This window comes from Phyllobates terribilis, unplaced genomic scaffold (assembly GCF_046119375.1).
Source record: "Phyllobates terribilis strain yellow unplaced genomic scaffold, ASM4611937v1 Scaffold_1__5_contigs__length_1240528914, whole genome shotgun sequence".
NCBI lineage: Eukaryota > Metazoa > Chordata > Amphibia > Anura > Dendrobatidae > Phyllobates > Phyllobates terribilis.
This window is the reverse complement of record NW_027362761.1, coordinates 1,239,700,501-1,239,726,143: the sequence shown is the minus strand read 5'-3', so window position 1 is coordinate 1,239,726,143 and position 25,643 is coordinate 1,239,700,501. Positions and strand designations below refer to the sequence as shown.

The 25,643-nt window shown below is 51.0% G+C and overlaps 1 protein-coding gene across 1 annotated transcript; it reads left to right on the top strand.

The window, feature by feature from the left end:
• Window positions 1–682: 682 nt before the first annotated feature.
• Window positions 683–24,946, top strand: LOC141244307 (PC-esterase domain-containing protein 1A-like). The gene is made up of 10 exons (XM_073669004.1): window positions 683–689; window positions 1,228–1,323; window positions 19,969–20,048; window positions 20,148–20,380; window positions 20,453–20,594; window positions 20,737–20,977; window positions 22,340–22,399; window positions 22,470–22,520; window positions 24,221–24,295; window positions 24,738–24,946. Exons 1-10 carry the CDS (start codon window positions 683–685, stop codon window positions 24,944–24,946), a joined length of 1,194 nt encoding a protein of 397 aa, XP_073525105.1.
• The last annotated feature ends 697 nt before the right edge of the window (window positions 24,947–25,643 follow it).

Below are 25,643 nucleotides of genomic sequence, written 5' to 3'. Positions count from 1 at the left end.
TAATACTCATCATACCGGGCTCTGCGGGGAGCTGTACCGTGTAATACTCATCATACCGGGCTCTGCAGGGATCTGTACCGTGTAATACTCATCATACCGGGCTCTGCAGGGATCTGTACCGTGTAATACTCATCATACCGGGCTCTGCGGGGAGCTGTACAGTGTAATACTCATCATACCAGGTTCTGCAGGGAGCTGTACCGTGTAATACTCATCATACCGTGCTCTGCGGGGAGCTGTACTGTGTAATACTCATCATACCGGGCTCTGCGGGGAGCTGTACTGTGTAATACTCATCATACCGGGCTCTGCGGGGAGCTGTACAGTGTAATACTCATCATACCGGGCTCTGCGGGGAGCTGTACAGTGTTATACTCATCATACCGGGCTCTGCGGGGAGCTGTACCGTGTAATACTCATCATACCGTGCTCTGCGGGGAGCTGTACCGTGTAATACTCATCATACCGGGCTCTGCGGGGAGCTGTACTGTGTAATACTCATCATACCGGGCTCTGCGGGGAGCTGTACCGTGTAATACTCATCATACCGGGCTCTGCAGGGATCTGTACCGTGTAATACTCATCATACCGGGCTCTGAGGGGAGCTGTACAGTGTAATACTCATCATACCGGGCTCTGCGGGGAGCTGTACCGTGTAATACTCATCATACCGGGCTCTGCGATGAACTGTAACGTCTAATACTCGTCATACTGGGCTCTGCGGGGAGCTGTACTGTGTAATACTCATCATACCGGGCTCTGCGGGGAGCTGTACCGTGTAATACTCATCATACCGGGCTCTGCGGGGAGCTTTACCGTGTAATACTCATCATACCGGGCTCTGCGGGGAGCTGTACAGTGTAATACTCATCATACCGGGCTCTGCGGGGAGCTGTACAGTGTAATACTCATCATACCGGGCTCTACGGGGAGCTGTATCTTGTAATACTCATCATACCGGGCTCTACGGGGAGCTGTATCTTGTAATACTCATCATACTGGGCTCTGCGGGGAGCTGTACTGTGTAATACTCATCATACCGGGCTCTGCGGGGAGCTGTACCGTGTAATACTCATCATACCGGGCTCTGTTGGGAGCTGTACAGTGTAATACTCATCATACCGGGCTCTACGGGGAGCTGTATCTTGTAATACTCATCATACCGGGCTCTGCGGGGAGCTGTACTGTGCGCTGCTCTCGGTTACGGACCGGTCTCTTCTCTTGCAGGGTCTGGATGTCAGGGGGCCGTTATGGGGGGCTTCCGCTCTGTCGATGTCCGTCAGTTACTGCACAACAAGTTCGTCGTTGTCCTCGGAGACTCCAGTAAGTTACTAAATCCTACATTTACTGTGTGTATATAACTGTATCCCCTCATCTGCGGAGCAGTTCCCTCCCCCAGTAGTCAGGTCAGAGCCGGCTGCTCGTGGTGATGATGGCTCCGGGCTAGTGTCTGAGCAGTTCCCCCAGTAGACAGGTCAGAGCCGGCTGCTCGTGGTGATGATGGCTCTGGGCGCTTGTCTGAGCAGTTCCCACCAGTAGACAGGTCAGAGCCGGCTGCTCGTGGTGATGATGGCTCCGGGCTCGTGTCTGAGCAGTCCCCCCCAGTAGTTAGGTCAGAGCCGGCTGCTCGTGGTGATGATGGCTTCGGGCTCTTGTCTGAGCAGTTCTCCCCCCAGTAGTCAGGTCAGAGCCGGCTGCTTGTGGTGATGATGGCTCCGGGCTCGTGTCTGAGCAGTCCCCCCTAGTAGTCAGGTCAGAGCCAGCTGCTCGTGGTGATGATGGCTCCGGGCTCGTGTCTGAGCAGTCCCCCCCAGTAGTTAGGTCAGAGCCGGCTGCTCGTGGTGATGATGGCTCCGGGCTCGTGTCTGAGCAGTCCCCCCCAGTAGTCAGGTCAGAGTCGGCTGCTCGTGGTGATGATGACTCCGGGCTCATGTTTGAGCAGTTCTCCCCCCAGTAGTCAGGTCAGAGCCTGCTGTTCATGATGATGGCTCTGGGCGCTTGTCTGAGCAGTTCCCCCCAGTAGTCAGTTCAGAGCCGGCTGCTCGTGGTGATAATGGCTCCGGGCTCTTGTCTGAGCAGTTTCCCCCAGTAGTCAGGTCAGATTCGGTTGCTCCGTCTTGTGAAGAATATGGGGTATATAATTTCTTGCTAATCGACACTTTCATATCCAGTCTGAGATTATAGACCTCCTTCAAAGTTTGAAGCTGAGACAGGTCACTTGGCACAGCAGATGGTCCAGCTTTAACAGCTCTAAGTGGAGAAGCTCAGCCCCAGCAGCCTAGCTGGGACCAAGGCTTTTCTGGCAGGATGAACTCCTGCTGGGAAGCCAAGCTGCTTAACTGCTTCAAAGACCCCCAGACGTGCGCGAGCCTTAATACCATATGGAGTTATCCTACTTTCTAGCCGTATATGGTTACATTTCCGAGGTCGCTGGAAAGGGATGAGTGGTCCACCCTTGTCTCTAATTGTTCTAGCACCCTGGGGTGGGGAGATGCGTAGAACAGCTTCTAGAGGCCAGATAGTGAAGCTGTATTTGGTCTCCAAGCATAGCAAGGGCCCGGCCGGAACCGGTGGAACCAAAACCGCCTCCCATGACCTTCCGTGGAGAGTGGAGATGTTCTGATCCATCCATTTTTGGAGTTTCAGCTGCCAAAACTGATGGAAGGGAAACTAGGACAATCCCGGTGGCGGCAAAGGGAGTGACTTGCTCTTGCGAGGCTGTGGCCCTTGTTGCCTTCTAAGGAAGGTCACGCTGTCTGTAGTGTTGCAAGAAACCATAAACTTCTGGCTCCCCAAACCTCCCATGTGGCTACTCAGCGCCAAGTCCTAACAACCAACTGGTAACTGACTTGTGTATTATCTGCTTATACTTATTGTTCTAGCACCTTTATTTGCATATCTGACCATTGTATATGTATATCCATCCTGTATATGGTGTATTGTCTAGTGTGCCCTTAAGGCTATTTAATATCTAATTTAACCTTGGGCTGTCCAAGGTTAAGGTAAAGGTGCAGGGCTCAGCTATCACTGTTTTAGCTAATCTATTTACATGCAGTAGTTGGTATCACAGGGGCTGTTGTAAATAAACATCTGGCTTGCTTTTGGTACAATTTGTCATTAGCATAGTAAACATGATTGTTTCCAAAGGAATATCATTCAACATTCAGGTTTATACAAATACTGGTCTGTTCTTATTGACCAGACACAAATGCACAAAGATAATAGGGTATTTCTCTTGGATTAACAAATCTAATCGTCAGGCTTATTAAGATTTTAGGCTGTATCCTCACACTGCATAAAAATAAAGGCGTATTTCTCCTGGCCTACTTAATTTAGACGTCTGGATAATGAAGGTTAAAAGCTGTGTCCTCACAATATCCATGGGACTATAGGTGACTGGAAGATCACAATCCTGGCTTTCCCAAACGTCTCCATGGGGCAAAGCGACTGGATGGTCCCAACCTGGCTTCTCTGAACATATCCATGGGAACAGGTGACCGGAGGGTCACAATCCTGGCTTTCCCAAACGTCTCCATAGGGTTAGTGATGGTCAATGGAGCAGATCTGTATCCCTTCAGCTGGGGCCAGGGTTCCCTGAGTTCACATCCTGTAAGTCACGTCTGTATCCCTCTGGATGGAGCCATGCTACCAAGCTGCTGTCCTGAAGAGTCTGATTCTTCTTGACGCACGATAAAAATCCCTTTTTATATTAACATCTGTGGCTCAGGTCATCATTCACAGGTCAGTAGAGAAGGTGGCAGGGGGAATGTCTCATTGTTTGAGCATTTAATCAATTTGCATATTTTGTCCTTCTCTGTTTCGCAAGTCAACATGCCACAGGGCCCACACAATGGTTAATCAACATTTTTCACAAAATTTAGATACATCCATTATTCAAAGACCAAGCGTCTGTCTTACAAAATTAACAGACAATAAGTTGTAGTAAATATTAACTCAAGTGTCAAATTCAGACAATGACAAAGTCTCCTGACCTACTGAAAATAGACGTCTGGATAATTAAGATTAAATTCTGTGTCGTCACAACCACCTTGCTGGCATTTGAAAAGACTTATAAGTACCATCTGCCTTAGGAACAGTGGGTCCGGTTCTTAAACCTTCACCTCAGTGGTGAGGCCCTGGAAATCTTTGGATACCTGCCCAGTGAGACCACCCTGAGTTATGAGGATATCAAGCAGACTCTGGTCTGGTAGTACAACTTGACGCTTGAGATGTACCAAAAGATGCTCTGGATTATGCATCGGGGTCCTGAAGACAGCTGAGCCGATCTCATGCGGGCCCTACTTAGAGCGGTCGACCCATGGACCATGGGATTGGAGCTCACCACAGTCTAGCAGCTTATAGAGTTCATTGCAACCTAGCAGTTTTTGTGGAACTGCCCAGAGGACCTCCCGACAGTATCTCTGTGACAGTTAGCCAAAGGGAACCTCTACAACAGCGACACTTGTCGACAAGTACTCCAGCAACAGGAGTCCAGAGGCTAAGACTAACGCGGTGCCTGCTGTCTCTGCCCCTAAGCCCAAGGGGGGTCACAAGCCCATGCTTCCCTCTACACGTCAGTGTGTGAACTCCAACTGTGCCATCTCTGAACAGCCGGGCCACTTCAAAGCCATGTGTCCCAAGCGCCACAAGGGCCCGTCCCATAAACCGTCCACTTCCACTGTGTGGGGGTGGTGGGAGGCCCAGGGCTTGACAACTTTAAGCCTGTCACCGTAGGTCAGGTCTTGGCCATGGGATTACAGGACACCGGCTCCGAGATGACTCTTGTGCTGTCTGAACTGGTGATCCCACAGGATTTGCTGCCCGGGAAAACCCTCACTGTCTCCAGGATTGGAGGAGTCGAACTGGCGCTGCCCATCGCGATGGGTATTTGGACTGGTCCACTGGGCAGGGAGTGCGGGAACTGGGGGTATCATCGAATATTCCGGCAAGTGTTTTGCTCGGGACAGACTTGGGGCAGCTAGTGTCCCAGTATGTGGCCACTGAAACCCCAAGGTCTGATCCCCTAGACGGCAATGTAATGTCCACCCCTGTTGTTGATGTAGTCAGTGTAATTAACATGTCGACTGTTGGGGATGTACAGGTGGGTGATGTACTCTGTCCCTCTCACCTCTGAGGGTAGGAGATTAATCAAGCAAGCTGTACTGATGCCCTACGGAGTGGCCAGCAAGCATGCTAGAACCTTCTTTCCTCTGAGGCTGTCACTGAGGTGACAAACATGGGGCAGACAGCTGCTTAGGGGGAGCATGCAATTGAGGGCAGGGCTGTCCCACCAGAAGTGGGGCTCCCAGGTAAGACCTCATTGCAGTGTTCCTCCATAACCGGGATGTTAGACGGCCGGGTAGTCAGTCTGGACTGGTGACTTGGTCAGAAGCCGAGGAGAAGCGGGCACCACCCCAGGTTGCAGCGACTTTGGCCGCCGTCACATGCAGTGGAATTTCCAGGGTCTGACAGAGGCCAGGAGATAGGTCTCAGGTGGTGGTCTCGCCTCTTCTGGCCATGTCCAGTCAGGCGTTGCAGGTGGCATTGGAGACTGACAGCCTGAAAGCTCTTAAGAAGCAGGCAGCACAGCCTCCCTCGGATTCAGACCTTGAGTGGGTGGTCTGGGACCAAGGCCGGCTTTATCGGGTGACTGTCAAGCGATGTTCACCGGAGATGTGGCCCAGGGACCAACAGTTAGTGGTACTCTATCTATTCAGGGCGGAGTTGTTGTGTATTTTGGACGAGATTCCAATGGTCGAACATCTAGGGATCACAAAGGCCAGGCTATTCCAGCCATTCTATTGGCCCAAGGATGGGGGCCGATGTGGCTGCCTACTGTCATTCGTGCAACACCTGTCATAGGGTGGGGAAGGCGAGGCGGCGCCCCAAAGCCTCACTGGTAAGTGCCCTTTATTGAAGAGCCTTTCAGGAGGGTGGCTGTGGATTTGGTTGGCCCAATGGCCACTCCCATCCCAGCAGCTTCGGGAAAAGCTTCATGTTGACTGTAGAAGACTGTCTCCTGGAAGCGGTAGCCTTGTTGTCCATTTGAGCCGACAAGGTAGCCACTGCCTTACTGTAGATTTTCTGCAGAGTGTGTTTTCCCCAGAAAATGCTCACCAACCGGGGGGACCCAATTAATGTCGCAGCTGATGGAATCCCTCTGTAAGCAGATACAGGTGCAACATCTGGTGACCAGCCTGTACTACCCACAGACCAACAGCCTGTGCGAACGGTTCAGTGGCACCCTGAAGCAGATGCTTAAGATGTTGGTCGACACCCACGGGTGCGACTGGGATCGGTACCTCCCACACCCGCTATTTGCCTACTGGGAGGTTCCACGGGCCTCAATGGTATTCTCCCCCTTTAAGCTCCTGTATGGGCGAAGTGTGTGGGGCCCCCTGGCTCTGGTGAAAGATGCCTGGGAAGGAGACTTAGCCACCCCTGGAGTATCGGTCATCGAGTATGTTGTGTGCTTCTCGGACCAGATGCAGGCCTTGGCGCAGCTGGTGCATGATAATATGAGGCTAGGCCAGGCTGACCAGAAGTGATGGTACACCAAGAATGCTTGTGAGAAACCTACCAGGTGGGTCAAAAGGTGTGGTTGCTTGTCCCCATACTCCAGGACAAGCTTCAGGTGGACTGGGAAGGCCCGTACCTCGTGCACTAGCGGCTCAACGCCATAACAAAACTCGTCACCCTGGACAACGCCCGGGGAAGGTGGAAGGCCTTCCACGTGAACATAATGAAAGTGTATCATGAGTGGGAGGCCTGCACTCTCCCTGTATACAACCTGCCAGAAGAGGGAGAGGCGGAGACCTTCTTGAATATGCTCGCCCAGGCTAGGGTGGGTGGAACCATTGAAAATGTGGAGATTTGCAACCAGCTCTTGGCAGACCAACGTTCCCAGCAGTGGGTAACCCTGCACCCCTTCTGGGAGTTGTTCAGCAACAAGCCTGGAAGGACAGTCGTCCGCCCATCCAGTGGACATCGGGGATTACCCCCTGATCCAGCGTTCAGCATATTGGGTCTCCCTGGAGGTGCAGCACACATGCGCCAGGAGATTGACGAGATGCTGAAGCTGGGGGTCATACAAGAATCCAACAGCACTTGGGCCTAACCTGTAGTCCTCGTCCCAAAGAAGAACCAGACTGCCTGGTTCTGCATGGAATACAGGGGTTTCAACGCTGTCACGGTCACCGATGCGTACCCATTGCTGCGCATCTATGACCTGCTCAGTCTGTTGGCCGGGTCTAGGTACCTGACTATTTTGGATCTGAGCCGGTGATATTGGGTGATTCCCCTGACCCGCGAGAAAGCCTTTATCACCCAATTCGGACAGTGCAAGTCCACTGTGATGCCGTTCAGCATGAAGAGTGCCCCTGCCACTTTTTAGCGGATGGTCAACACTCTGCTCAAGACAATTGAATGGTACCCTGCCGCGTAGCTGGACGACATTACCATCTTCAGTCCCACATGGGAGGATCACCTAGAGCATGGTGCTCAGGCGGATCTGCCAGGCAGGCTTGACCATTAAGTCTGAAAAGTGGCAGCTGGGCCTGGGCGAAGTCTACCTGGGACACTGGGTAGGCTGAGAGGGCTTTGAAACCTGAGCCTGGTAAAGCGGATGACCTTGTGTCCTGGCCCACCCACAGGACCAAGAAACTGTTGATTGTCCTTCCTGAGCACCGCCAGGTACTGTAGGAGGTTTGTTCCCCACTATAGTAGCCTGGCGATGCCATTGACAGACCTGACCAAGAAGAAACTGCCCTCTGCAGTTGATTGGACAAACGACTGCGAGGCGGCTTTCTGGGCACTGATGACCACCCTTTCCAGCTTTCCATAACTAAAAGCAGGCCACTTCAGACGGCTGTTTGTAGTACAGACAGATGCCAATGACTTTGGCCTCGGTGTCATGTGCAGCCAGGTCGACTATATGCCAGGAACACCCCGTTTTGTATCTGAGCCGAAAGCTTCTGCCAAGGGAGGTGACCTACTCCACGATGGACAATGCATGCCTGGCAGTGGTGTGGGCCCTGTAGTGTCTGCAGCCTTACTTGTACAGACACCACTTCACAGTGGAGACGGACCACAACCCCCTTAGCTGGTTCCACACCATATCCGGAACGAATGGGAGGTTGCTACTCTGGCGCCTTGTGCTTTAGTAATACCACTTCGATATTCGCCACAAGAAGGTCCGTGACCACGGCAACGGGTTATCCCGGCGTGGGGATGTGACGGACAGGCACACAATGCAACACCGATAAGTGCTGCCCCCTAGCGCCCTCTAAAGAAGGAAGGTGTGAAGAATATGGGGGATATAATTTATCGGTCAACCATGACAGAACCACGAGAGAGGGTCCGCCCACCAAGGACAGGAAACCTACAGGCTTTAAAAGGGCGGCACCCCTCTCTGCCTCAGTTGGTTTCCTGTGCTTGATGGGGAACCTGTGGAAGGCTTACCTGTCGAAGATTGAAGATTCCTGCTGTGCCTTTGGGGGAGCGGAGGTAACCGGACCTCGGAAAGGCGTGGATCTACAAGCAGGCTCAGTCACCATAGCTCCAGCAGGATGGATGAATCGGCAGCCTCCAGGGACGATCCCCCGGATGAGAAAGATTCTTCCTCCAAACCGCTACCAGTCATTTGAGTCGTATGGGTAAGTGATCTTCGAGAAAGTTCACTTAACAGGGTGTCACTTCTTCTTGTCTATCTTTTACTAGGGGAAGAAGTGCATCACCAAAACTAGGCACAAGGAATGTGTATTGTGTAAAGCCCTGGACTCATTCCTAAAAACGCTGTGTCAGTCTTGTATCAACCAGACTTTGGCAGACGAGACCCCTAGTTTTTCATCAGAATTAAAATCCTTGGTCACAAGGTCTTCTCTAAAAAAGGAAAGAGGAAGGAGGTTGCGGATTGGGAGGTGTGACGTAAAATCTTAATTAACCAGACGATTAGATTTGTTAATCCAAGAGAAATACCCTATTGTGTTTTCTTAGAGATTGCTGGCTGAGTTTTATTAATGTTCTGCTTGCTCGTCAGTTTATGTACACTAATATTAACTTGTAAAGTGTCCAGCATTCCACTAATCTCATTAGTATCTCAGGACCCTCTAACCAGTGTTCAAAAATCGTCTAGGCCAATTGTGTAAGTGTTGAAAGAAGATCCGGTGGAGCCTTCACCACAGGGAGTCTCACATGTAGACCCAGGTGATGAGGTCGACCTGAGAAAGATACCTCCACTAATGCACACTGAGCTTTGGGGGAGGGTGAGAGCAGTTCTGCCATTCAGGGGGCTGAGCCCAGAGAAGCAGAAGGGACATGTGTTTTTTGTAGCAGTCAGTCTTGAATGAGAATCAATGAGAATGAGAGTTATCCTTCAGGAAAGTAGATGGATTGCATGGCATCCAAAGAGACAGATTTGTATTCTACACGAGTCTAGTCTAAGGGTATCGGCCCTGACTGGAAACATACGGATCTGCTCCATTTGACCATCAGAGAGACATGGGTACATTTTGGAGAAGACAGGTTGGGACAAAAGTCACCTGGCCCCATGGATATGTTGTTTGGGGTTTCCAGGAGGGACCCACCGGTCGTCTGCAACCCACACAATCTCTCGGAGAGGCCAGGTTGGGACCCTCGGGACGCCTGGCCTTGTACCTTGATGGACTGCTAGCTTCCTAAGGCCCCTGAGGAAGCCACCTTGCGTGGCGACGCGCGTAGGGCTATTTCTGCCTGACCGCCCATCTTTCCCTCCCCTCTTCCCTTCTCCAGTTTCCCCCTCTCACCCATACAGACACAGCTTCTGGGACTTTAACTGTGATCTATTGAGGTCTGGGGTATGTGCAATATATTTTATTTGTTTTTTTTTCATAGCACTACAGAGTGCCATTTATGCATTGAGGGTTACCAACTTCATTTCTTGCTGGATAACATATTAATGCAAGGTTTAATTATTCTTGTAGATTTTGTATAGGAGCTCTGTGTGTGCTGACCATCAATAACATTGTGTATTATCGCATGCATAGGAATATTGGGTTTATTATGGGACTGAGTCCTGTGGTCGGGCATTTACCCAGCAGCAATTGTTTGGGCTTTTAAGTGTTTTTATCTTTTTGTGTGCTGGGCATCTGCATTTATTTTTCTTGATTAATAACATTTGTGCATTTACTCTGGTGATCACTGCATTTTAGCAGGTTTCTTTTCTTTTGTGGTTTTTGAGCTTCCTAAGCTTGCCGCTACCTTCTCTCTGTGGGGGTCCGCCAGAAGCGGGGGGTCACTGGTTGAGGTAGTCGGCCCTGGAAGTCCCAGAGTCTCAGCTGTTCTATCCCAGGCGGGCGGAGAAGGAAGGGTGAGACGGTGTAATGTTCCACCATCTTGGGCACCTGCTGGGACTGTTCTATGTGTTTATTGTCCGCTTTGTGGGTCAGTAAAGTATTGTCACGCTGTGTTACCCTCACCCTTTTGTCTGAGTAGTTTTACACCCACAGAAGACCCCGTGTCTTCACAGGAGGGTTCCCCAGTTTCGGATGTCCCCCTCCCATCGGACTATGAGGAAGAGTCTGTCGGCTCTTCTTCCTCATCCTCGTCCTCAGATAGTGGGGCTGGGCGACATTGTTTCCCATTAAATGAAATCGATGGTCTGGTTAAAGCCGTGCGTACGACTATGGGTATTATGGACACTAGGCCAGAGACATCTGTCCAGGACATCATGTTTAGGGGCCTAGAACAAAGAAAAAGAAAATATTTTCCGGTTCACGATAGGGTTCAGGGCCTGATACGAAGAGAGTGGAAAAGACCGGACAGAAAGGGCTCTCTCCCCCCTTCCTTTAAAAGGAAATACCCCTTTGAGGACTCGGCCTCATCCTCTTGGGAGAAAGCCCCAAGACTTGATGTGGCGATAACAAAAGCATCTAGCAAGTCATCCCTTCCCTTTGATGATATGGGAGGCCTCAAGGACCCTTTGGACACAAAAGCCGATACCTTTCTTAAGGGGACCTGGGAGACAACTGCTGGAGCTTTAAAGCTGGCGGTCGCAGCAACCTGTAGGGCCAGGTCTCTGGCCGCCCTGTCCAATGCGGCTCGTAGAGCTTTATGGCTTAAGCGTTGGCCGGGTGATATCCAGGCCAGAACCAGATTGTGCTCTATTCCATGCGAGGGAGATCATCTCTTTGGGCCGGCTCTAGATGAAATTTTGGACAAAGCATGCAATGTGAAGAGCGGATTCCCTAGTCTATCCATGTCTAGATATAGACGCTCATTTCACAAAAGAGAATTTGTCCGTAAGAGACCACACAAAGAACAAGACAAGTGGGAGGATCGCAGGCCAAAAGGTAGAGGGCTTCTGTAAGGTTCTTCTTCCGAGGGACCCTGGAAGCCGAGTCAATGACTTGTAGCCCAGGTAGGGGGTAGGCTGTTGGACTTCTTACTTGCCTGGACAAATATTTCAGCCAGTAACTGGATCCTTGATCTGATAGGTTCGGGTCTGAGGTTTCAGTTCCAGGCGATCCCTCAGAGAGATTCATTTTGACCCCGGTCCTTTCCTCTGAGAAAGAACAACTAGCCCTACAAAAAGAGGTGCTGGATTTGGTGCAGAAGGCAGTCCTGGTGGAGGTCCCAGGTGCAGAAAAAGGGTTGGAGTTCTACTCTCCCCTCTTCCTGGTTTCTAAACCTGACGGTTCCTTTAGAGCTATCATTAACCTGAAAGCCCTAAATAGGTTCTTGAATGTTTGCACATTTAAAATGGATTCCCATTAGTAAAACAATAGAATTACTTTTTTCTGGGTGTTACATGGTAGTATTGGATTTGAAGGATGCGTACTATCACGTTCCTATACATGAAGATACCTGAGGGTGGCCATAATTATGGACGGAGAAACTATTTCAGTTCAGGGCCCTGCCATTCAGTCTTGCCATAGCCCCTCAGGTGTTTACTAAAGTAGTGGCAGAAGTTATGACTCCTATCCGGGAACGTGATATTCTAATTATTCCTTATCTGGATGATTTTTTAGTGGTAGGGAATTCGGCCTACCAATGTAAAGGACACCTAAAGGAGGTGATGTCCATCCTTAAAAACCTGGGCTGGGTGCTGCATTTAGAAAAATCTAGGTTGGCATTGTCAAGAGTTCAACAATTTTTAGATATTATGCTGGATTCAGTAGCTCAAAAAAGTTACCTTCCGGAAACTAAAATACAAAGGATTAAGAGCCAGGTGGAGAAAGCCATAGCCAATCCAGTCATGTCCCTTGTTGGTACCCTCACGTCATGTTTACCAGGGTTTCTATGGGCACAATACCATTCCAGGGTTTTGCAGTGGGATGTGTTACCTAATGAAGTTTCTCTTAAAGGACGCTTAGAAGCAATTTTCTCTATCACCTCGGGTCAATGAAAGCCTTACAATGGTGGCAGGATGAGGCAAATCTTTCCAGAAGGGTTCCCTGGGCACCTAAAGTTACTAGGATAATCACCAGAGACACTAGTCCCAGGGGGTGGGGAGCCCACCTGTGGGATATGGTGATTCAGGGTACCTGGTCAGATAATGAGAAGAGCCTTTCCTCCAATGCAAGAACTTCTGGTGGTGGATAGTTTCTTAGGCTCACTCCAAGGTCAAAACGTTAAGGTTCTCTCAGATGATCACGTTACAGTAGCTTATGTGAACCACCAGGGGGGTACAAGGTCAAGATCATTGATGAGTGACAGATCATCTCTTTCAGATTGCAGAAAGTCATCTCCTTTCCTTGACGACCCTCCATATAAGGGGAGCAGAAAACTCCAGAGCGGATTACGTAAGCTGCTATCCTCTGCTGCAAGGGGAATGGGAACTAAATCAGTAGATCTTTACCTAAATAGTCCGAAGATGGGGGTCTCTAGTAGTAGACATATTTGCCACGAAGCTAAATTGGAAGACAAAAATCTTCTGTTCTCTGAAACCCAAAGAAAATCCCTTGGCGGTGGACGCTCTCCTGGTACCTTGGAATTTCAGCCTGCCATATGCCCCCCCGCTGTTATTACTTCCCAGGATCATAAGAAAAATCAGGGAAGACGAGGCGAGGGTTCTTTTAATTGCACCCTTGTGGCCCAAGAGACCCCGGTTCTCATGCCTGAGAAGCATGTCCATCTCCGACCCCTGGGTCCTTCCCGAGGTTCCGGATCTCCTCTTCCAGGGGCCGATATCCTATCCTCAAGCAGTGGGCCTCCACTTGACGGCATGGAACTTGAAAGGTCGTTGCTGAAATAAAAAAGGTTTCCCCAAAATCGAATAACTACCCTGATGCAGAGCAGAAAGCCGGTTACAACACGGATTTATGCCAGAACCCGGAATGAATTCTTATCCTTCTCAGGGTCTAGAGTTGGCGAGGGGGCACCAATTGGGAAAATCCTAGAATTTGTACAGAAAGGTCTTGAGCTATAGGGTTGTTCACCAGCACCCTAAAAGTTCAGGTATCTGCCCTGGGCGCCCTGTATAGCTGCGATCTAGAAAGTAGCTACTGGATTTCTCATTTCATCAAGGCAGCTTTTAGATCCAGACCTATTGTTAAAAATAGCCTAGTCCCTTGGGACCTAAATCTGGTTCTTACGGCCTTAACTGGCGCGGCGCCTTTTGAGCTAATGGTCAGCAACTCTCAGAAACCTCTCCCTTAAGACCGCTTTACTGATGGCTTTAACCTCGGCCAGGAGAATTAGTGACATCCAGGCCCTGTCTATAGCCTCGTCATTTACACAGATCCTGGACGACAGAGTGATCTTTAGGCCAGATCCTGCCTATCTGCTTAAAGTGGCCACTCACTTCCACAGACTTCAGGAAGTCCTCCTACCCTCCTTTTGTCCCAATCCAAGTAATCAGAAAGAAGCGCAATTACATACGTTGGATGTGAGGAGATGTGTAGTTAGGTACCTTTCAGTCACCAAAGACTTTAGGAAAGATAGCTCCTTGTTTATATCTTACCAAGGGTCTAGGATGGGGGCTTAAGTCACAAAATCCACCTTATCTAGATGGATTAGGGAGGCCATTTCTCTAGAGTATACATCTAGCGGTGAGGAAGTGCCTGAAAGGTTGAAGGCTCGTTCCACTCGGGCTGTAGCGACCTCCTGGGCTGAGAAGACAGGTGTCTCGATAGAAGACATATGTAAGGCTGCTACCTGGTCCTCTCCCTCTACATCCTATAGACACTATAGATTACATATGGGTGTATCGGCTGACCTCACCTTTGGGAGAAGAGTGTTCCAGGCTGTGGTCCCTCCCTAGATGACTTTCTTCTCTGTAATTCTCTCATGGTGCTGTCATGGTCCACCGATAAAGTCCTAAGTTACTTACCTGTAACGGGATTTCTCGGACACCATGACAGCACCCTTATATTCCCTCCCTTCACGTTTGTGGGAGCACTCCCTTTTTTATTATAGTCTCACGCTTAATAGGCGTTGTGTGGTATGATAAAATTATGGTTTTGTGTTGTGTTTATTAACCTGGCGGTTATTGACCTCATGCTCTGTAAACCAACTGAGGCGGAGAGGGGAACCGCCCTTAAGCCTGTAGGTTTCCTGTCCTTGGTGGGCGGAACCCGCTCTCGTGGTGCTGTCATGGTCTCCGAGAAATCCCGTTACCGGTAAGTAACTTAGGACTTTCATGCTAATTGACTGCATCATTCGGTGTGAAATTATAGACCTCCTTCAAAGTGTGAAGCTGAGACAGGACACCTGGCACAGCAGATGGTCCAGCTTCAACAGCTCCAAGTGGAAGAGCTCACACCCCCAGCAGCCTAGCTGGGACCAAGGCATTTCTGGCAGGACGAACCCCTGCTTGGGAGCCCAATAAAAAAAACAGGGGAGGAGTCCTGAGCAGATAATTTGCATATTCCCACTGCATTTTGGGATAAGTGAAGAGTCTCCGCGAGCTCAAAGAACACTGGATTTTGGCCGTTGGAGCTGAAAGGAGGACATCGGCAAACCGAATTTTGGAGCGTTTTTCACTGTTTTCATAACACATTAACAATAAGAAAAATGTTGTGAAGAAAAATCGGAGAGTGGTGGTCATGGGGGATTCCCTGTCGAGAGGAACAGAGGCCGCTATCTGCAGACCAGACATAACCTCAAGAGAAATGTGCTGTCTTCCAGGAGCTAAAATTATACATGTGTCTGACGGGATATCAAGACTCTTCAGACCTACAGATCACTACCCATTCCTGCTAATACATGTGGGGACAAATGACACCGCAAGAAAGGACCTGGAAACCATCTGCAGTGACTTTGAAGACATAGGCAAGAAAGTGAAAGAATTGGGAGCGCAGGTGGTCTTCTCATCCATCCTCCCAGTGGATGGCCATGGAACAATGAGGTGGAATAAGATTCTACAGGTGAACAACTGGCTACGTCGATGGTGCCGTCAACAAGGATTTGGATTTCTGGATCACGGAATGAATTACCTATACGATGGACTACTTGCTAGAGATGGGGTGCACCTTACGAAGACTGGAAAACATGTATTTGGAAGTCGCCTTGCTACACTCATCAGGAGAGCTTTATACCAGAACAATGTGGGAAGGGAAGCAAAAGGCCAGAAAAAGCCATACAGCTGACAAATACTATTGAGATCTCTGCTATTGGAAGTGGAAAGGAAGAACAAAGGCAAAAAAATCTAAATAATAAAAATATGGGAGGAAGAGAAACCAATCACAAACTAAAATGTTTTTATACAAATGCACAAAGCATGGGCAACAAACAAGGAGAATTGGAACTACTAATGCAGGAAAAGGAATATGATGTCATTGGAATCACTGAAACTTGGTGGGACGATACACATGATTGGAATAAAAGGCTAAAAGGATACAACTTATCTGCAAGAAACAGACGATAAACGAAGAGGAGGTGTTGCATTGTATGTTAGAAAAGCGTATATCTGCACAGAGATTGAAGCTTCAGAGACTGGGAGTTCTGTGGAAACTGTTTGGGTAAGAATACAAGGAGAGAACAACGGAAAGGACACCATTGTAGGCATTTACTACAGGCCACCTGGGCAAGCTGAAGATATGGATGAACTCTTTATGTATCAAATGACCAAGTTCTCCAAAAAAATATGACGTAGCGGTCATGGGAGATTTCAACTATCCAGACATTTGTTGGGAATCTCTCTCGAGTAAAGCTAACAGGTCAAGCAAATTCTTATCCTCTCTTGCTGACAACTTTATCTTCCAAAAGGGGAGAAAACAAGTGGATCTGCTACTTTGGATCTAATCCTTATAAACAGGGAGGAAATGGTTGAGGAGGTAAAGGTGGCTGGGACCCTAGGAGGCAGCGATCATGCTATTATAGAATTTTGGATAACTAGAGGAGGAAGACATGTGAAGACTCAAACTTCAAGGTTAGATTTCAGAAAGGCAGATTTTAAGCGACTCAGAAAGAGAATAGGAGGGATCCAATGGCTGGATGTCCTTAAGGACAAAAACGTCCCGGAAGGATGGGAAATTTTTAAAAATGAGATTCTCAAAGCACAATCGTTAACAATCCGAAAAAGTAGGAAGAATGGGAAGCATTTAAGGAAACCAGGATGGATGAACACAGAACTTAAACACATGCTAAAAAGAAAGAAAGAAATGTTTATCAAATGGAAAGAGGGAGGCATATCTAAAGAAGATTATAATGCAGTCTGCGGAACCTGTAGGGCACGTATCAGGTTAGCTAAAGCTGACTATGAATTAAGGCTTGCAAGAGATGTCAAAAGCAATAAAAAAGGATTTTGGGGGTATGTCAAAAGTAAAAGAAAAGTCAAAGATGCTATAGGATTTTTACAGGATGAAAATGGAGAAATGGTAAGAGAGGATGTTGAGAAGGCTGAACTTTTTAATTCCTATTTTGCATCTGTTTTCTCTCAGAAAGAAAATGTAACATCAACTGATCTTCACTGTCCTATTAAAGGAATAGAGGAATCCAAGTTATCTGTAAACAGAAAGATTGTGAGGGAATATTTAGCTAACATAAATGAGTTCAAGTCTCCAGGTCCAGATGAATTACACCTCAGAGTATTGAAGGAGATCGTAGAAGAAATTTTAGAACCACTCTCCATAATCTTTGAAAATTCTTGGAGAACAGAAGTCCCAGAAGTCTGGAGAAGAGCAAATGTTGTTCCTATCTTCAAAAAGGGGAAGAAGGTGGACCCAGGGAACTATAGGCCGGTGAGTCTGACTTCTATACCAGGAAAGATCTTTGAACAAATTATTAAACAACATGTATGTAAGTACCTGGATAAGAATGAAGTGATTAACCAGAGTCAGCATGGGTTTGTAACTAACAAGTCATGTCAGACTAACTTAATTTCCTTCTATGACAGAATCACTGACTGGGTGGATCAGGGAAATGCTGTAGATATAGTATATCTTGACTTCAGCAAAGCATTTGACAAAGTATCTCACACCATCCTTATTGGAAAAATGACCAAGTATGCAATGGACCAGGCAACTGTTAGGTGGATTCATAACTGGCTTAGTGATCGGACTCAAAGGGTGGTTGTAAATGGCTTCACATCCAGCTGGATGAATGTCTCAAGTGGGGTACCACAGGGCTCCGTCCTGGGACCTGTATTGTTCAACATCTTTATCAATGATTTAGATGAAGGAATTGAGGGTAAACTGATTAAATTTGCTGATGACACAAAGCTAGGAGGGATAGCTAATACTAGAGAAGAGAGAGAGAGGCTTCAAAAAGACCTAAATAAACTGGAGCAGTGGGCAGCAACCAACAGAATGGTTTTTAACAGGGAAAAATGCAAAGTACTACATCTGGGCAATAAAAATGAAAAAAGCATATACAGAATGGGAGAAATAGAGCTAAGCAACAGTACATGTGAAAAAGACTTAGGTATACTAATAGATCATAGACTGAACATGAGTCAACAGTGTGATGCAGCAGCAAAAAGGCAAATACAATTCTGGGATGTATTAACAGAAGCATACAGTCTAGATCACGTGAAGTCATTATCGGTCTTTACTCCTCTTTGGTCAGACCTCATCTGGATACTGCGTCCAGTTTTGGGCACCACATTTTAAAAAAGACATCGACAAACTGGAGCAAGTTCAGAGAAGAGTGACCAGAATGGTGACTGGTCTGCAAACCATGTCCTATGAGGAACGGGTACAGGATTTGGGAATGTTTAGCTTGAAAAAAAGAAGACTGAGAGGAGACTTAATAGCTGTCTACAAATATCTCAAGGGCTGTCACATTGTAGAAGGATCATCTTTATTCTCATTTGCACAAGGAAAGACTAGAAGCAATGGGATGAAACTAAATGGGAGGAGACACAGATTAGATATTAGAAGACACTGTATGACAGTGAGGAGATCAATGAGTGGAACAGGCGGCCACGAGAGGTGGTGAGTTCCCTTCAATGGACGTCTTCACACAGAGGCTGGACAGATATCTGTCTGAAATGATTTAGTGAATCCTGCTTTGAGCAGGGAGTCGGACCAGATGACCCAGGAGGTCCCCTCCAACTCTACCATTCTATAATTCTATGCTTAACTGCTTCAAAGTCCCCACTCATTCCCCCAGACGTATGGGAGCTGTAATTTCATAAGCAGTTATGGAGTTATTGTAGGTTCTAGCTGTATACAGTTACATTTTCAAGATCTTTGCAACAGGCCGAACGCTTTCCGGGGTCCCGACCTGTTCTAGCAACGGGGGTGGGGAGATACGTAGAACAGCTAGTAGAAGCCAGGGGGTGAAGCAGTGTTTGGTCTCAAAGTGTAACGGGGGCCCGGCCCTATCTGGTGGCACCAAAACTGCCTCCCTATGACCTTCCATGGAGACGTTATGATCCATCATAGGTTTTGGTGTTTCAGCTACGAGAACTGAGGTGCGGGAAAGGGAGTGACTGATCACGGGGTTAATTGCTCTTGCGAGGCTTTGGTCCTTGTTGCCTTCTAAGGAAGGTCATGCCGTGTATAGTGCTGGAAGAACCCTGAAACTGTTGGAACCCCACACCTCCCATGCTGCTGCCAGTACCAAGGCCTAACAACCAACTGATAACTGACTTTTGTGTCATCTGCTTATACTTATTCTACTACCACCTGTATTTGCATATCTGACCATTGTATATGTGTATCCCTTGTGTATATAGTGTTTTGTCTAGTGTGCCCTTAAGGCAACTAAATACCCAATTTAACCTTGGGCTTATCTCGATCTACGAACCACATGTCCGTGTTCTCGGATTAACGTCACATGCTAATGGGGCTGGTTTTGGCCAAGCTGACCTTGGGGGTGCGGAATGTTACATTGGTGCGGAGACCCCTGACATATTAGTGACGTCAGATGGGGCTGTGATGTGCGGTTCTGCACACTTATTATGGTGATGATGGCTCCGGGCTAGTGTCTGAGCAGTCCGCCCCCCCATTAGTAGTTAGGTCAGTGCTGGCTGCTTGTGGTGATGATGGCTCTGGGCTCGTGTCTGAGCAGTTCTCTCCAGTAGTCAGGTCAGAGCCGGCTGCTCGTGGTGATGATGGCTCCGGGCTCGTGTCTGAGCAGTTCTCTCCAGTAGTCAGGTCAGAGCTGGCTGCTCTTGGTGATGATGGCTCCGGGCTCTTGTCTGAGCAGTTCCCCCCAGTAGTCAGGTCAGAGCCGGCTGCTCGTGGTGATGATGGCTCCGGGCTAGTGTCTGAGCAGTTCCCCCCAGTAGTCAGGTCAGAGCCGGCTGCTCGTGGTGATGATGGCTCCGGGCTCTTGTCTGAGCAGTTCTCCCCCCAGTAGTCAGGTCAGAGCCGGCTGCTCGTGGTGATGATGGCTCCGGGCTCGTGTCTGAGCAGTTCTCTCCAGTAGTCAGGTCAGAGCCGGCTGCTCGTGGTGATGATGGCTCCGGGCTCGTGTCTGAGCAGTTCCCCCCCAGTAGTCAGGTCAGAGCCGGCTGCTCGTGGTAATGATGGCTCCGGGCTCGTGTCTGAGCAGTTCCCCCCAGTAGTCAGGTCAGAGCCTCCTGACTCCTTTGTCTTTTAGTCCAGAGATCGGTGTATAAAGACCTGGTGAAGTTTCTGCAGGAAGACAAGTTTCTCTCTGAAGCTCAACTGAAACGGAAGGTGAGGTCCACAACGTGACAGGAGCTGCACTCCTGAAATCCTCTGTGCTGCTGGTCCCTTTTGCCCTGTCCATGGTTGAGCCATTGTTCTTCTCCACAGGGGGAATTCACTTTTGAGAATGACTCGCTGATAGAGGGCGGCCAAATGAATGAATTGCACAATGGGACCACGTACCGAGAAGTGCGGCAGTACCGGAGCGGCCACCATCTTGTCCGCTTCTACTTCCTGACCCGCGTCTACTCTGCTTACCTGGAGAGCATACTGTCGGATTTCCAGAGCGGCCCCCCACCGGACGTGCTGATAGTAAACTCCTGCGTCTGGGATGTTACTAGGTGACCACCGCCGCCATGGTATCCGCTGCCGCCATATTGGGGACAGATCATCATTGTCCTCATCTCCTGCAGGTACAATGACCAACATCTGGAGGGCTACAAGACCAACCTGGACCACCTGTTCCTGCGCCTTACGGAGGTCCTGAGCCCCCAGTGCCTCATCATGTGGAGCATGACCATGCCGATCGGATACAGGAATTGTGAAATCCCGGAGGTAACCAATGTCTGAGCCGTGGAAGGCGAGGGCTACATGGAAAGTGAAGACCATGTGGATGCCTCAGTCTTCGCTGGTGCTGTGTAGGGAGCACGTGTGTATTCTCTCCATGTGACGCCTGTGCTGCTGTGCATGTTTCCAGGACACTGTGCACAACCTGCGGATGGACATGGTGGAGGGGAACTTCTTCAGCGCAACTCTGGCGGATTTCCACCATCTGGACGTGCTGGACATGCACTACCACTTCCGCTATGACCTGCGCCTCCGGTGCCGTGACGCTGTTCATTGGAACCAGGTGGCACATCGGAAGTACACCCAGATCCTGCTGACCCACATCGCACTGGCCTGGGGCGTGGAGCCGCCGAAGGGCGAGATGCCGAAAGGTGCGTGATCCTGCATATATTCGCAGCACCTTGATGTCTGTTCTCTGCTCCCTGTGGTCTGAGGAGCTCACAATCTAATGTCTCCGTCCTGGGCAGTGTATCCAGCAGACAATCCTGAGAGCTGCAGTGACATATTGGGCTCTGCTACATCTGCCAGTCCTGTTAGTCTACTCTGTATTTCAGATTCTCCACTTCATGCTGCTCCTACCCGTGTGGTAGAATTAAGGAAGAATCCCAGGCTGCAGCCCCCGATCCTCAGAGAGCGAGCGCACTGCAACCAAGGTAAGACTCCATTATTGTCAGTGTTCCGGGCAGGGGCCTGTGTGCGTGTGCCGGGCAGGGGCCTGTGTGCGTGTGCCGGGCAGGGGCCTGTGTGCGTGTGCCGGGCAGGGGCCTGTCTGCCGGGCAGGGGCCTGTGTGCGTGTGCCGGGCAGGGGCCTGTGTGTGTGTGTCGGGCAGGGGCATGTGGTGTGTGTGTGTGTGTGTCGGGCAGGGGCATGTTTGTGTGTGGATGCCGCTGTCGGGCAGGGGCCTGTGTGTGTGTGTGTGTGTGTCGGGCAGGGACCTGTGTGTCGGGCAGGGACGTGTGTGTCGGGCAGGGACGTGTGTGTGTGTGTGCATGCGTGCGCGCTCGCGCGTGTGTCGGGCAGAGGCCTGTGTGTGTTTGTGTGTGGATGCGGGTGCCGGGCAGGGGCATGTGTGTGTGTGTGTGCCGGGCAGGGGCCTGTGTGTGTTTGTGTGTGGATGCGTGTGCCGGGCAGGGGCATGTGGTGTGTGTGTGTGTGTTGGGCAGGGGCATGTGGTGTTTGTGTGTGTGTGTGTCGGGCAGGGACGTGTGTGGATGCGAGTGCCGGGCAGGGGCATGTGGTGTTTGTGTGTGTGTGTGCCGGGCAGGGGCCTGTGTGTGTGTGTGTGTGCTCGCGTGTGCCGGGCAGGGGCCTGTGTGTGTGTGCTTGTGTTTGTATGCGGGTGCCGGGCAGGGGCATGTGGTGTGTGTGTGTGTCGGGCAGGGACGTGTGGTGTGTGTGTGTGCCGGGCAGGGGCATGTGGTGTGTGTGTGTGTGTGTGTCGGGCAGGGACGTGTGGTGTGTGTGTGTGCCGGGCAGGGGCATGTGGTGTGTGTGTGTGTGTGTGTGTGCCGGGCAGGGGCATGTGGTGTGTGTGTGTGTGTCGGGCAGGGGCATGTGGTGTGTGTGTGTGTGTCGGGCAGGGGCATGTGGTGTTTGTGTGTGTGTCGGGCAGGGGCATGTGGTGTGTGTGTGTCGGGCAGGGGCATGTGGTGTGTGTGTGTGTCGGGCAGGGGTCAGTGCACTGTGTGGGAGCACCAGGACCGCCTCATAGTCCAGTCATCTGTCTGTGCAGGCGCTACGTACATGCCGGGATACATATCCTTCGATGACAGCTACATCGACTCCATGTCTGGTGAGTGTCGCTGCCTTCTACGTCTTCAGACATACTGGATGTAATTGTGACCGATGCCTCTTCCTGCCAGGTGTCCTGTACCACAGATACTACGATAACGAGATGCGCATACACTCAAAAGGTGAGGACTAAACGCAAGACGCCCCCCATCTATCCCGCCTCCACCATAATGTCATCTTCTTCTGCAACATGTCTCAATCTCCTCCTCTTTCTCCTCCTTTTGCCCCTCCTCCTTTTGCCCCTCCGCCTCTTGCCCCTCTTCCCCCCCCTCCTGTGCCACGCAGACATCTCCTCCTTTTCCCCCTCCTGTGCTGTGCCAGTTTCTCCTTCCTTCTCCCTCTTCCTCTTCCTCCTCCCTCTTCCTTCCTCCTCTTCCTTCCTCCTCTTCCTTCCTCCTCTTCCTTCCTCCAATTCCTTCCTCCTCTTCCTTCGCCTCCTTTCCTCTTCCTTCCTCCTCTCCCTTCGCCTCCTTTCCTCTCCCTTCGCCTCCTTTCCTCTCCCTTCGCCTCCTTTCCTCTCCCCTTTCTTCCTTTCCTCTCCCTTTTCTTCCTTTCCTCTCCCTTTTCCACCTTTCCTCTCCCTTCGCCTCCTTTCCTCTCCCTTCGCCTCCTTTCCTCTCCCTTCGCCTCCTTTCCTCTCCCTTCGCCTCCTTTCCTCTCCCTTTTCTTCCTTTCCTCTCCCTTTTCTTCCTTTCCTCTCCCTTCGCCTCCTTTCCTCTCCCTTCGCCTCCTTTCCTCTCCCTTCTCCTCCTTTCCTCTCCCTTCTCCTCCTTTCCTCTCCCTTCGCCTCCTTTCCTCTCCCTTCGCCTCCTTTCCTCTCCCTTCGCCTCCTTTCCTCTCCCTTCGCCTCCTTTCCTCTCCTTTTTCCTTCTTTCCTCTCCCTTCGCCTCTTTCCTCTCCCTTCGCCTCTTTCCTCTCCCTTCGCCTCTTTCCTCTCCCTTCGCCTCCTTTCCTCTCCCTTCGCCTCCTTTCCTCTCCCTTCGCCTCCTTTCCTCTCTCTTCGCCTCCTTTCCTCTCTCTTCGCCTCCTTTCCTCTCCCTTTGCCTCCTTTCCTCTCCCTTCACCTCCTTTCCTCTCCCTTCTCCTCCTTTCCTCTCCCTTCGCCTCCTTTCCTCTCCCTTCGCCTCCTTTCCTCTCCCTTCGCCTCCTTTCCTCCTCCTTCTCCTCCTTTCCTCTCCCTTCTCCTCCTTTCCTCTCCCTTCGCCTCCTTTCCTCTCCCTTCGCCTCCTTTCCTCTCCCTTCGCCTCCTTTCCTCTCCCTTTGCCTCCTTTCCTCTCCCTTCGCCTCCTTTCCTCTCCCTTTTCTTCCTTTCCTCTCCCTTCGCCTCCTTTCCTCTCCCTTCGCCTCCTTTCCTCTCCCTTCGCCTCCTTTCCTCTCCCTTCGCCTCCTTTCCTCTCCCTTCGCCTCCTTTCCTCTCCCTTCGCCTCCTTTCCTCTCCCTTCGCCTCCTTTCCTCTCCCTTCTCCTCCTTTCCTCTCCCTTCGCCTCCTTTCCTCTCCCTTCGCCTCCTTTCCTCTCCCTTCGCCTCCTTTCCTCCTCCTTCTCCTCCTTTCCTCTCCCTTCTCCTCCTTTCCTCTCCCTTCGCCTCCTTTCCTCTCCCTTCGCCTCCTTTCCTCTCCCTTCGCCTCCTTTCCTCTCCCTTCTCCTCCTTTCCTCTCCCTTCTCCTCCTTTCCTCTCCCTTTTCCTCCTTTCCTCTCCCTTCTCCTCCTTTCCTCTCCCTTCTCCTCCTTTCCTCTCCCTTCTCCTCCTTTCCTCTCCCTTCGCCTCCTTTCCTCTCCCAGCATCTTGTTATCTTCTACTAATCGTGTTTTCTGTGTTTCAGCCGTTTCGCCCTTTGTGACTGACAGCCCGCTACTGAGCGCCAACATGACCCCCGGCTACTTCAGCCCACCGCCAGGTAATGACCCCACAGTCCGTGGCCACGAGATCAGTGGCTGTTATGTGGTAGGGCACAGAGTTGTTACAAACAGGAGCACTGCTACCAGACTACTATCACCACCCGTAGTGTTAGGGGTACTCCTAGTACCAGGAATCCCACTACCTGGAAGTTGTATCAGTTGGTCAGTCCTTTGGCCTTTCCTACAGACCCCACGAGTGGCCTGTCCTCTGCCCCCCTTGGTTGCTTCTCCCTTGCTCCGGACCCCTCAGTCTGTCAGTAGGTCCTCCTTCTGATCCCATCAGTGCTTACTATGGACCCCTCAGTTGGTATCTTCCCCCTCCCTGCAGACCTCTTTGGTTTGTCCTTGCTCATTCGGGCAGGTGCTCTTCTGGATCCATTCTCCCTCCTGACCCCTCGGCCGGTGTGTCCACCTGATACTTATCTCACCCTCTTTTTACAGGTCCTGCCTTCACTCAGGCTCCATTTGGAAGGAACTTCAATTTCCCACACCAGGCGCCATCCATGACTTTTGACTCATTTTCCTTCCGTGCTCAGCACCCACAAGAAGACTGGAATATGAGGGTCACGCCTCGGAGGGTGCGGGCGCGGAGGGATGGCTGGATGCACCCGTACTCCCGATCGCCAGTGCACCAGCGCAGGATCTACTGACCTCACCCGAGGGCAGGTGACAGGTCTCGGGGGGGGCCTGGGAGTCACCTGACAGATTTCGGGGGGGCCCTGGGAGTCGCCTGACAGACCTTGGGGGGCCCTGGCAGTTGCCTGACAGAGCTCGGGGGGGGGGCCCTGGGAGTCACCTGTCAGACCTCGGGGGGTCCTGGGAGTCACCTGTCAGACCTCGGGGGGTCCTGGGAGTCACCTGTCAGACCTCGGGGGGGCCCTGGGAGTCACCTATCAGACCTCGGGGGGCCCTGGGAGTCACCTGTCAGCCCTCAGGGGGCCCTGGGAGTCACCTGTCAGCCCTCGGGGGGCCCTGGGAGGCACCTGTCAGACCTCGGGGGGGCCCTGGGAGGCACCTGTCAGACCTCGGGGGGCCCTGGGAGTCACCTGTCAGACCTCAGGGGGCCCTGGGAGTCACCTGTCAGCCCTCGGGGGGCCCTGGGAGTTACCTGTCAGCCCTCGGGGGGGCCCTGGGAGGCACCTGTCAGACCTCGGGGGGCCCTGGGAGTCACCTGTCAGCCCTCGGGGGGGCCCTGGGAGGCACCTGTCAGACCTCGGGGGGCCCTGGGAGTTACCTGTCAGCCCTCGGGGGGGCCCTGGGAGGCACCTGTCAGACCTCGGGGGGCCCTGGGAGTCACCTTTTCAGACCTTGGGGGGCCCTGGGAGTCACCTGTTAGCCCTCGGGGGG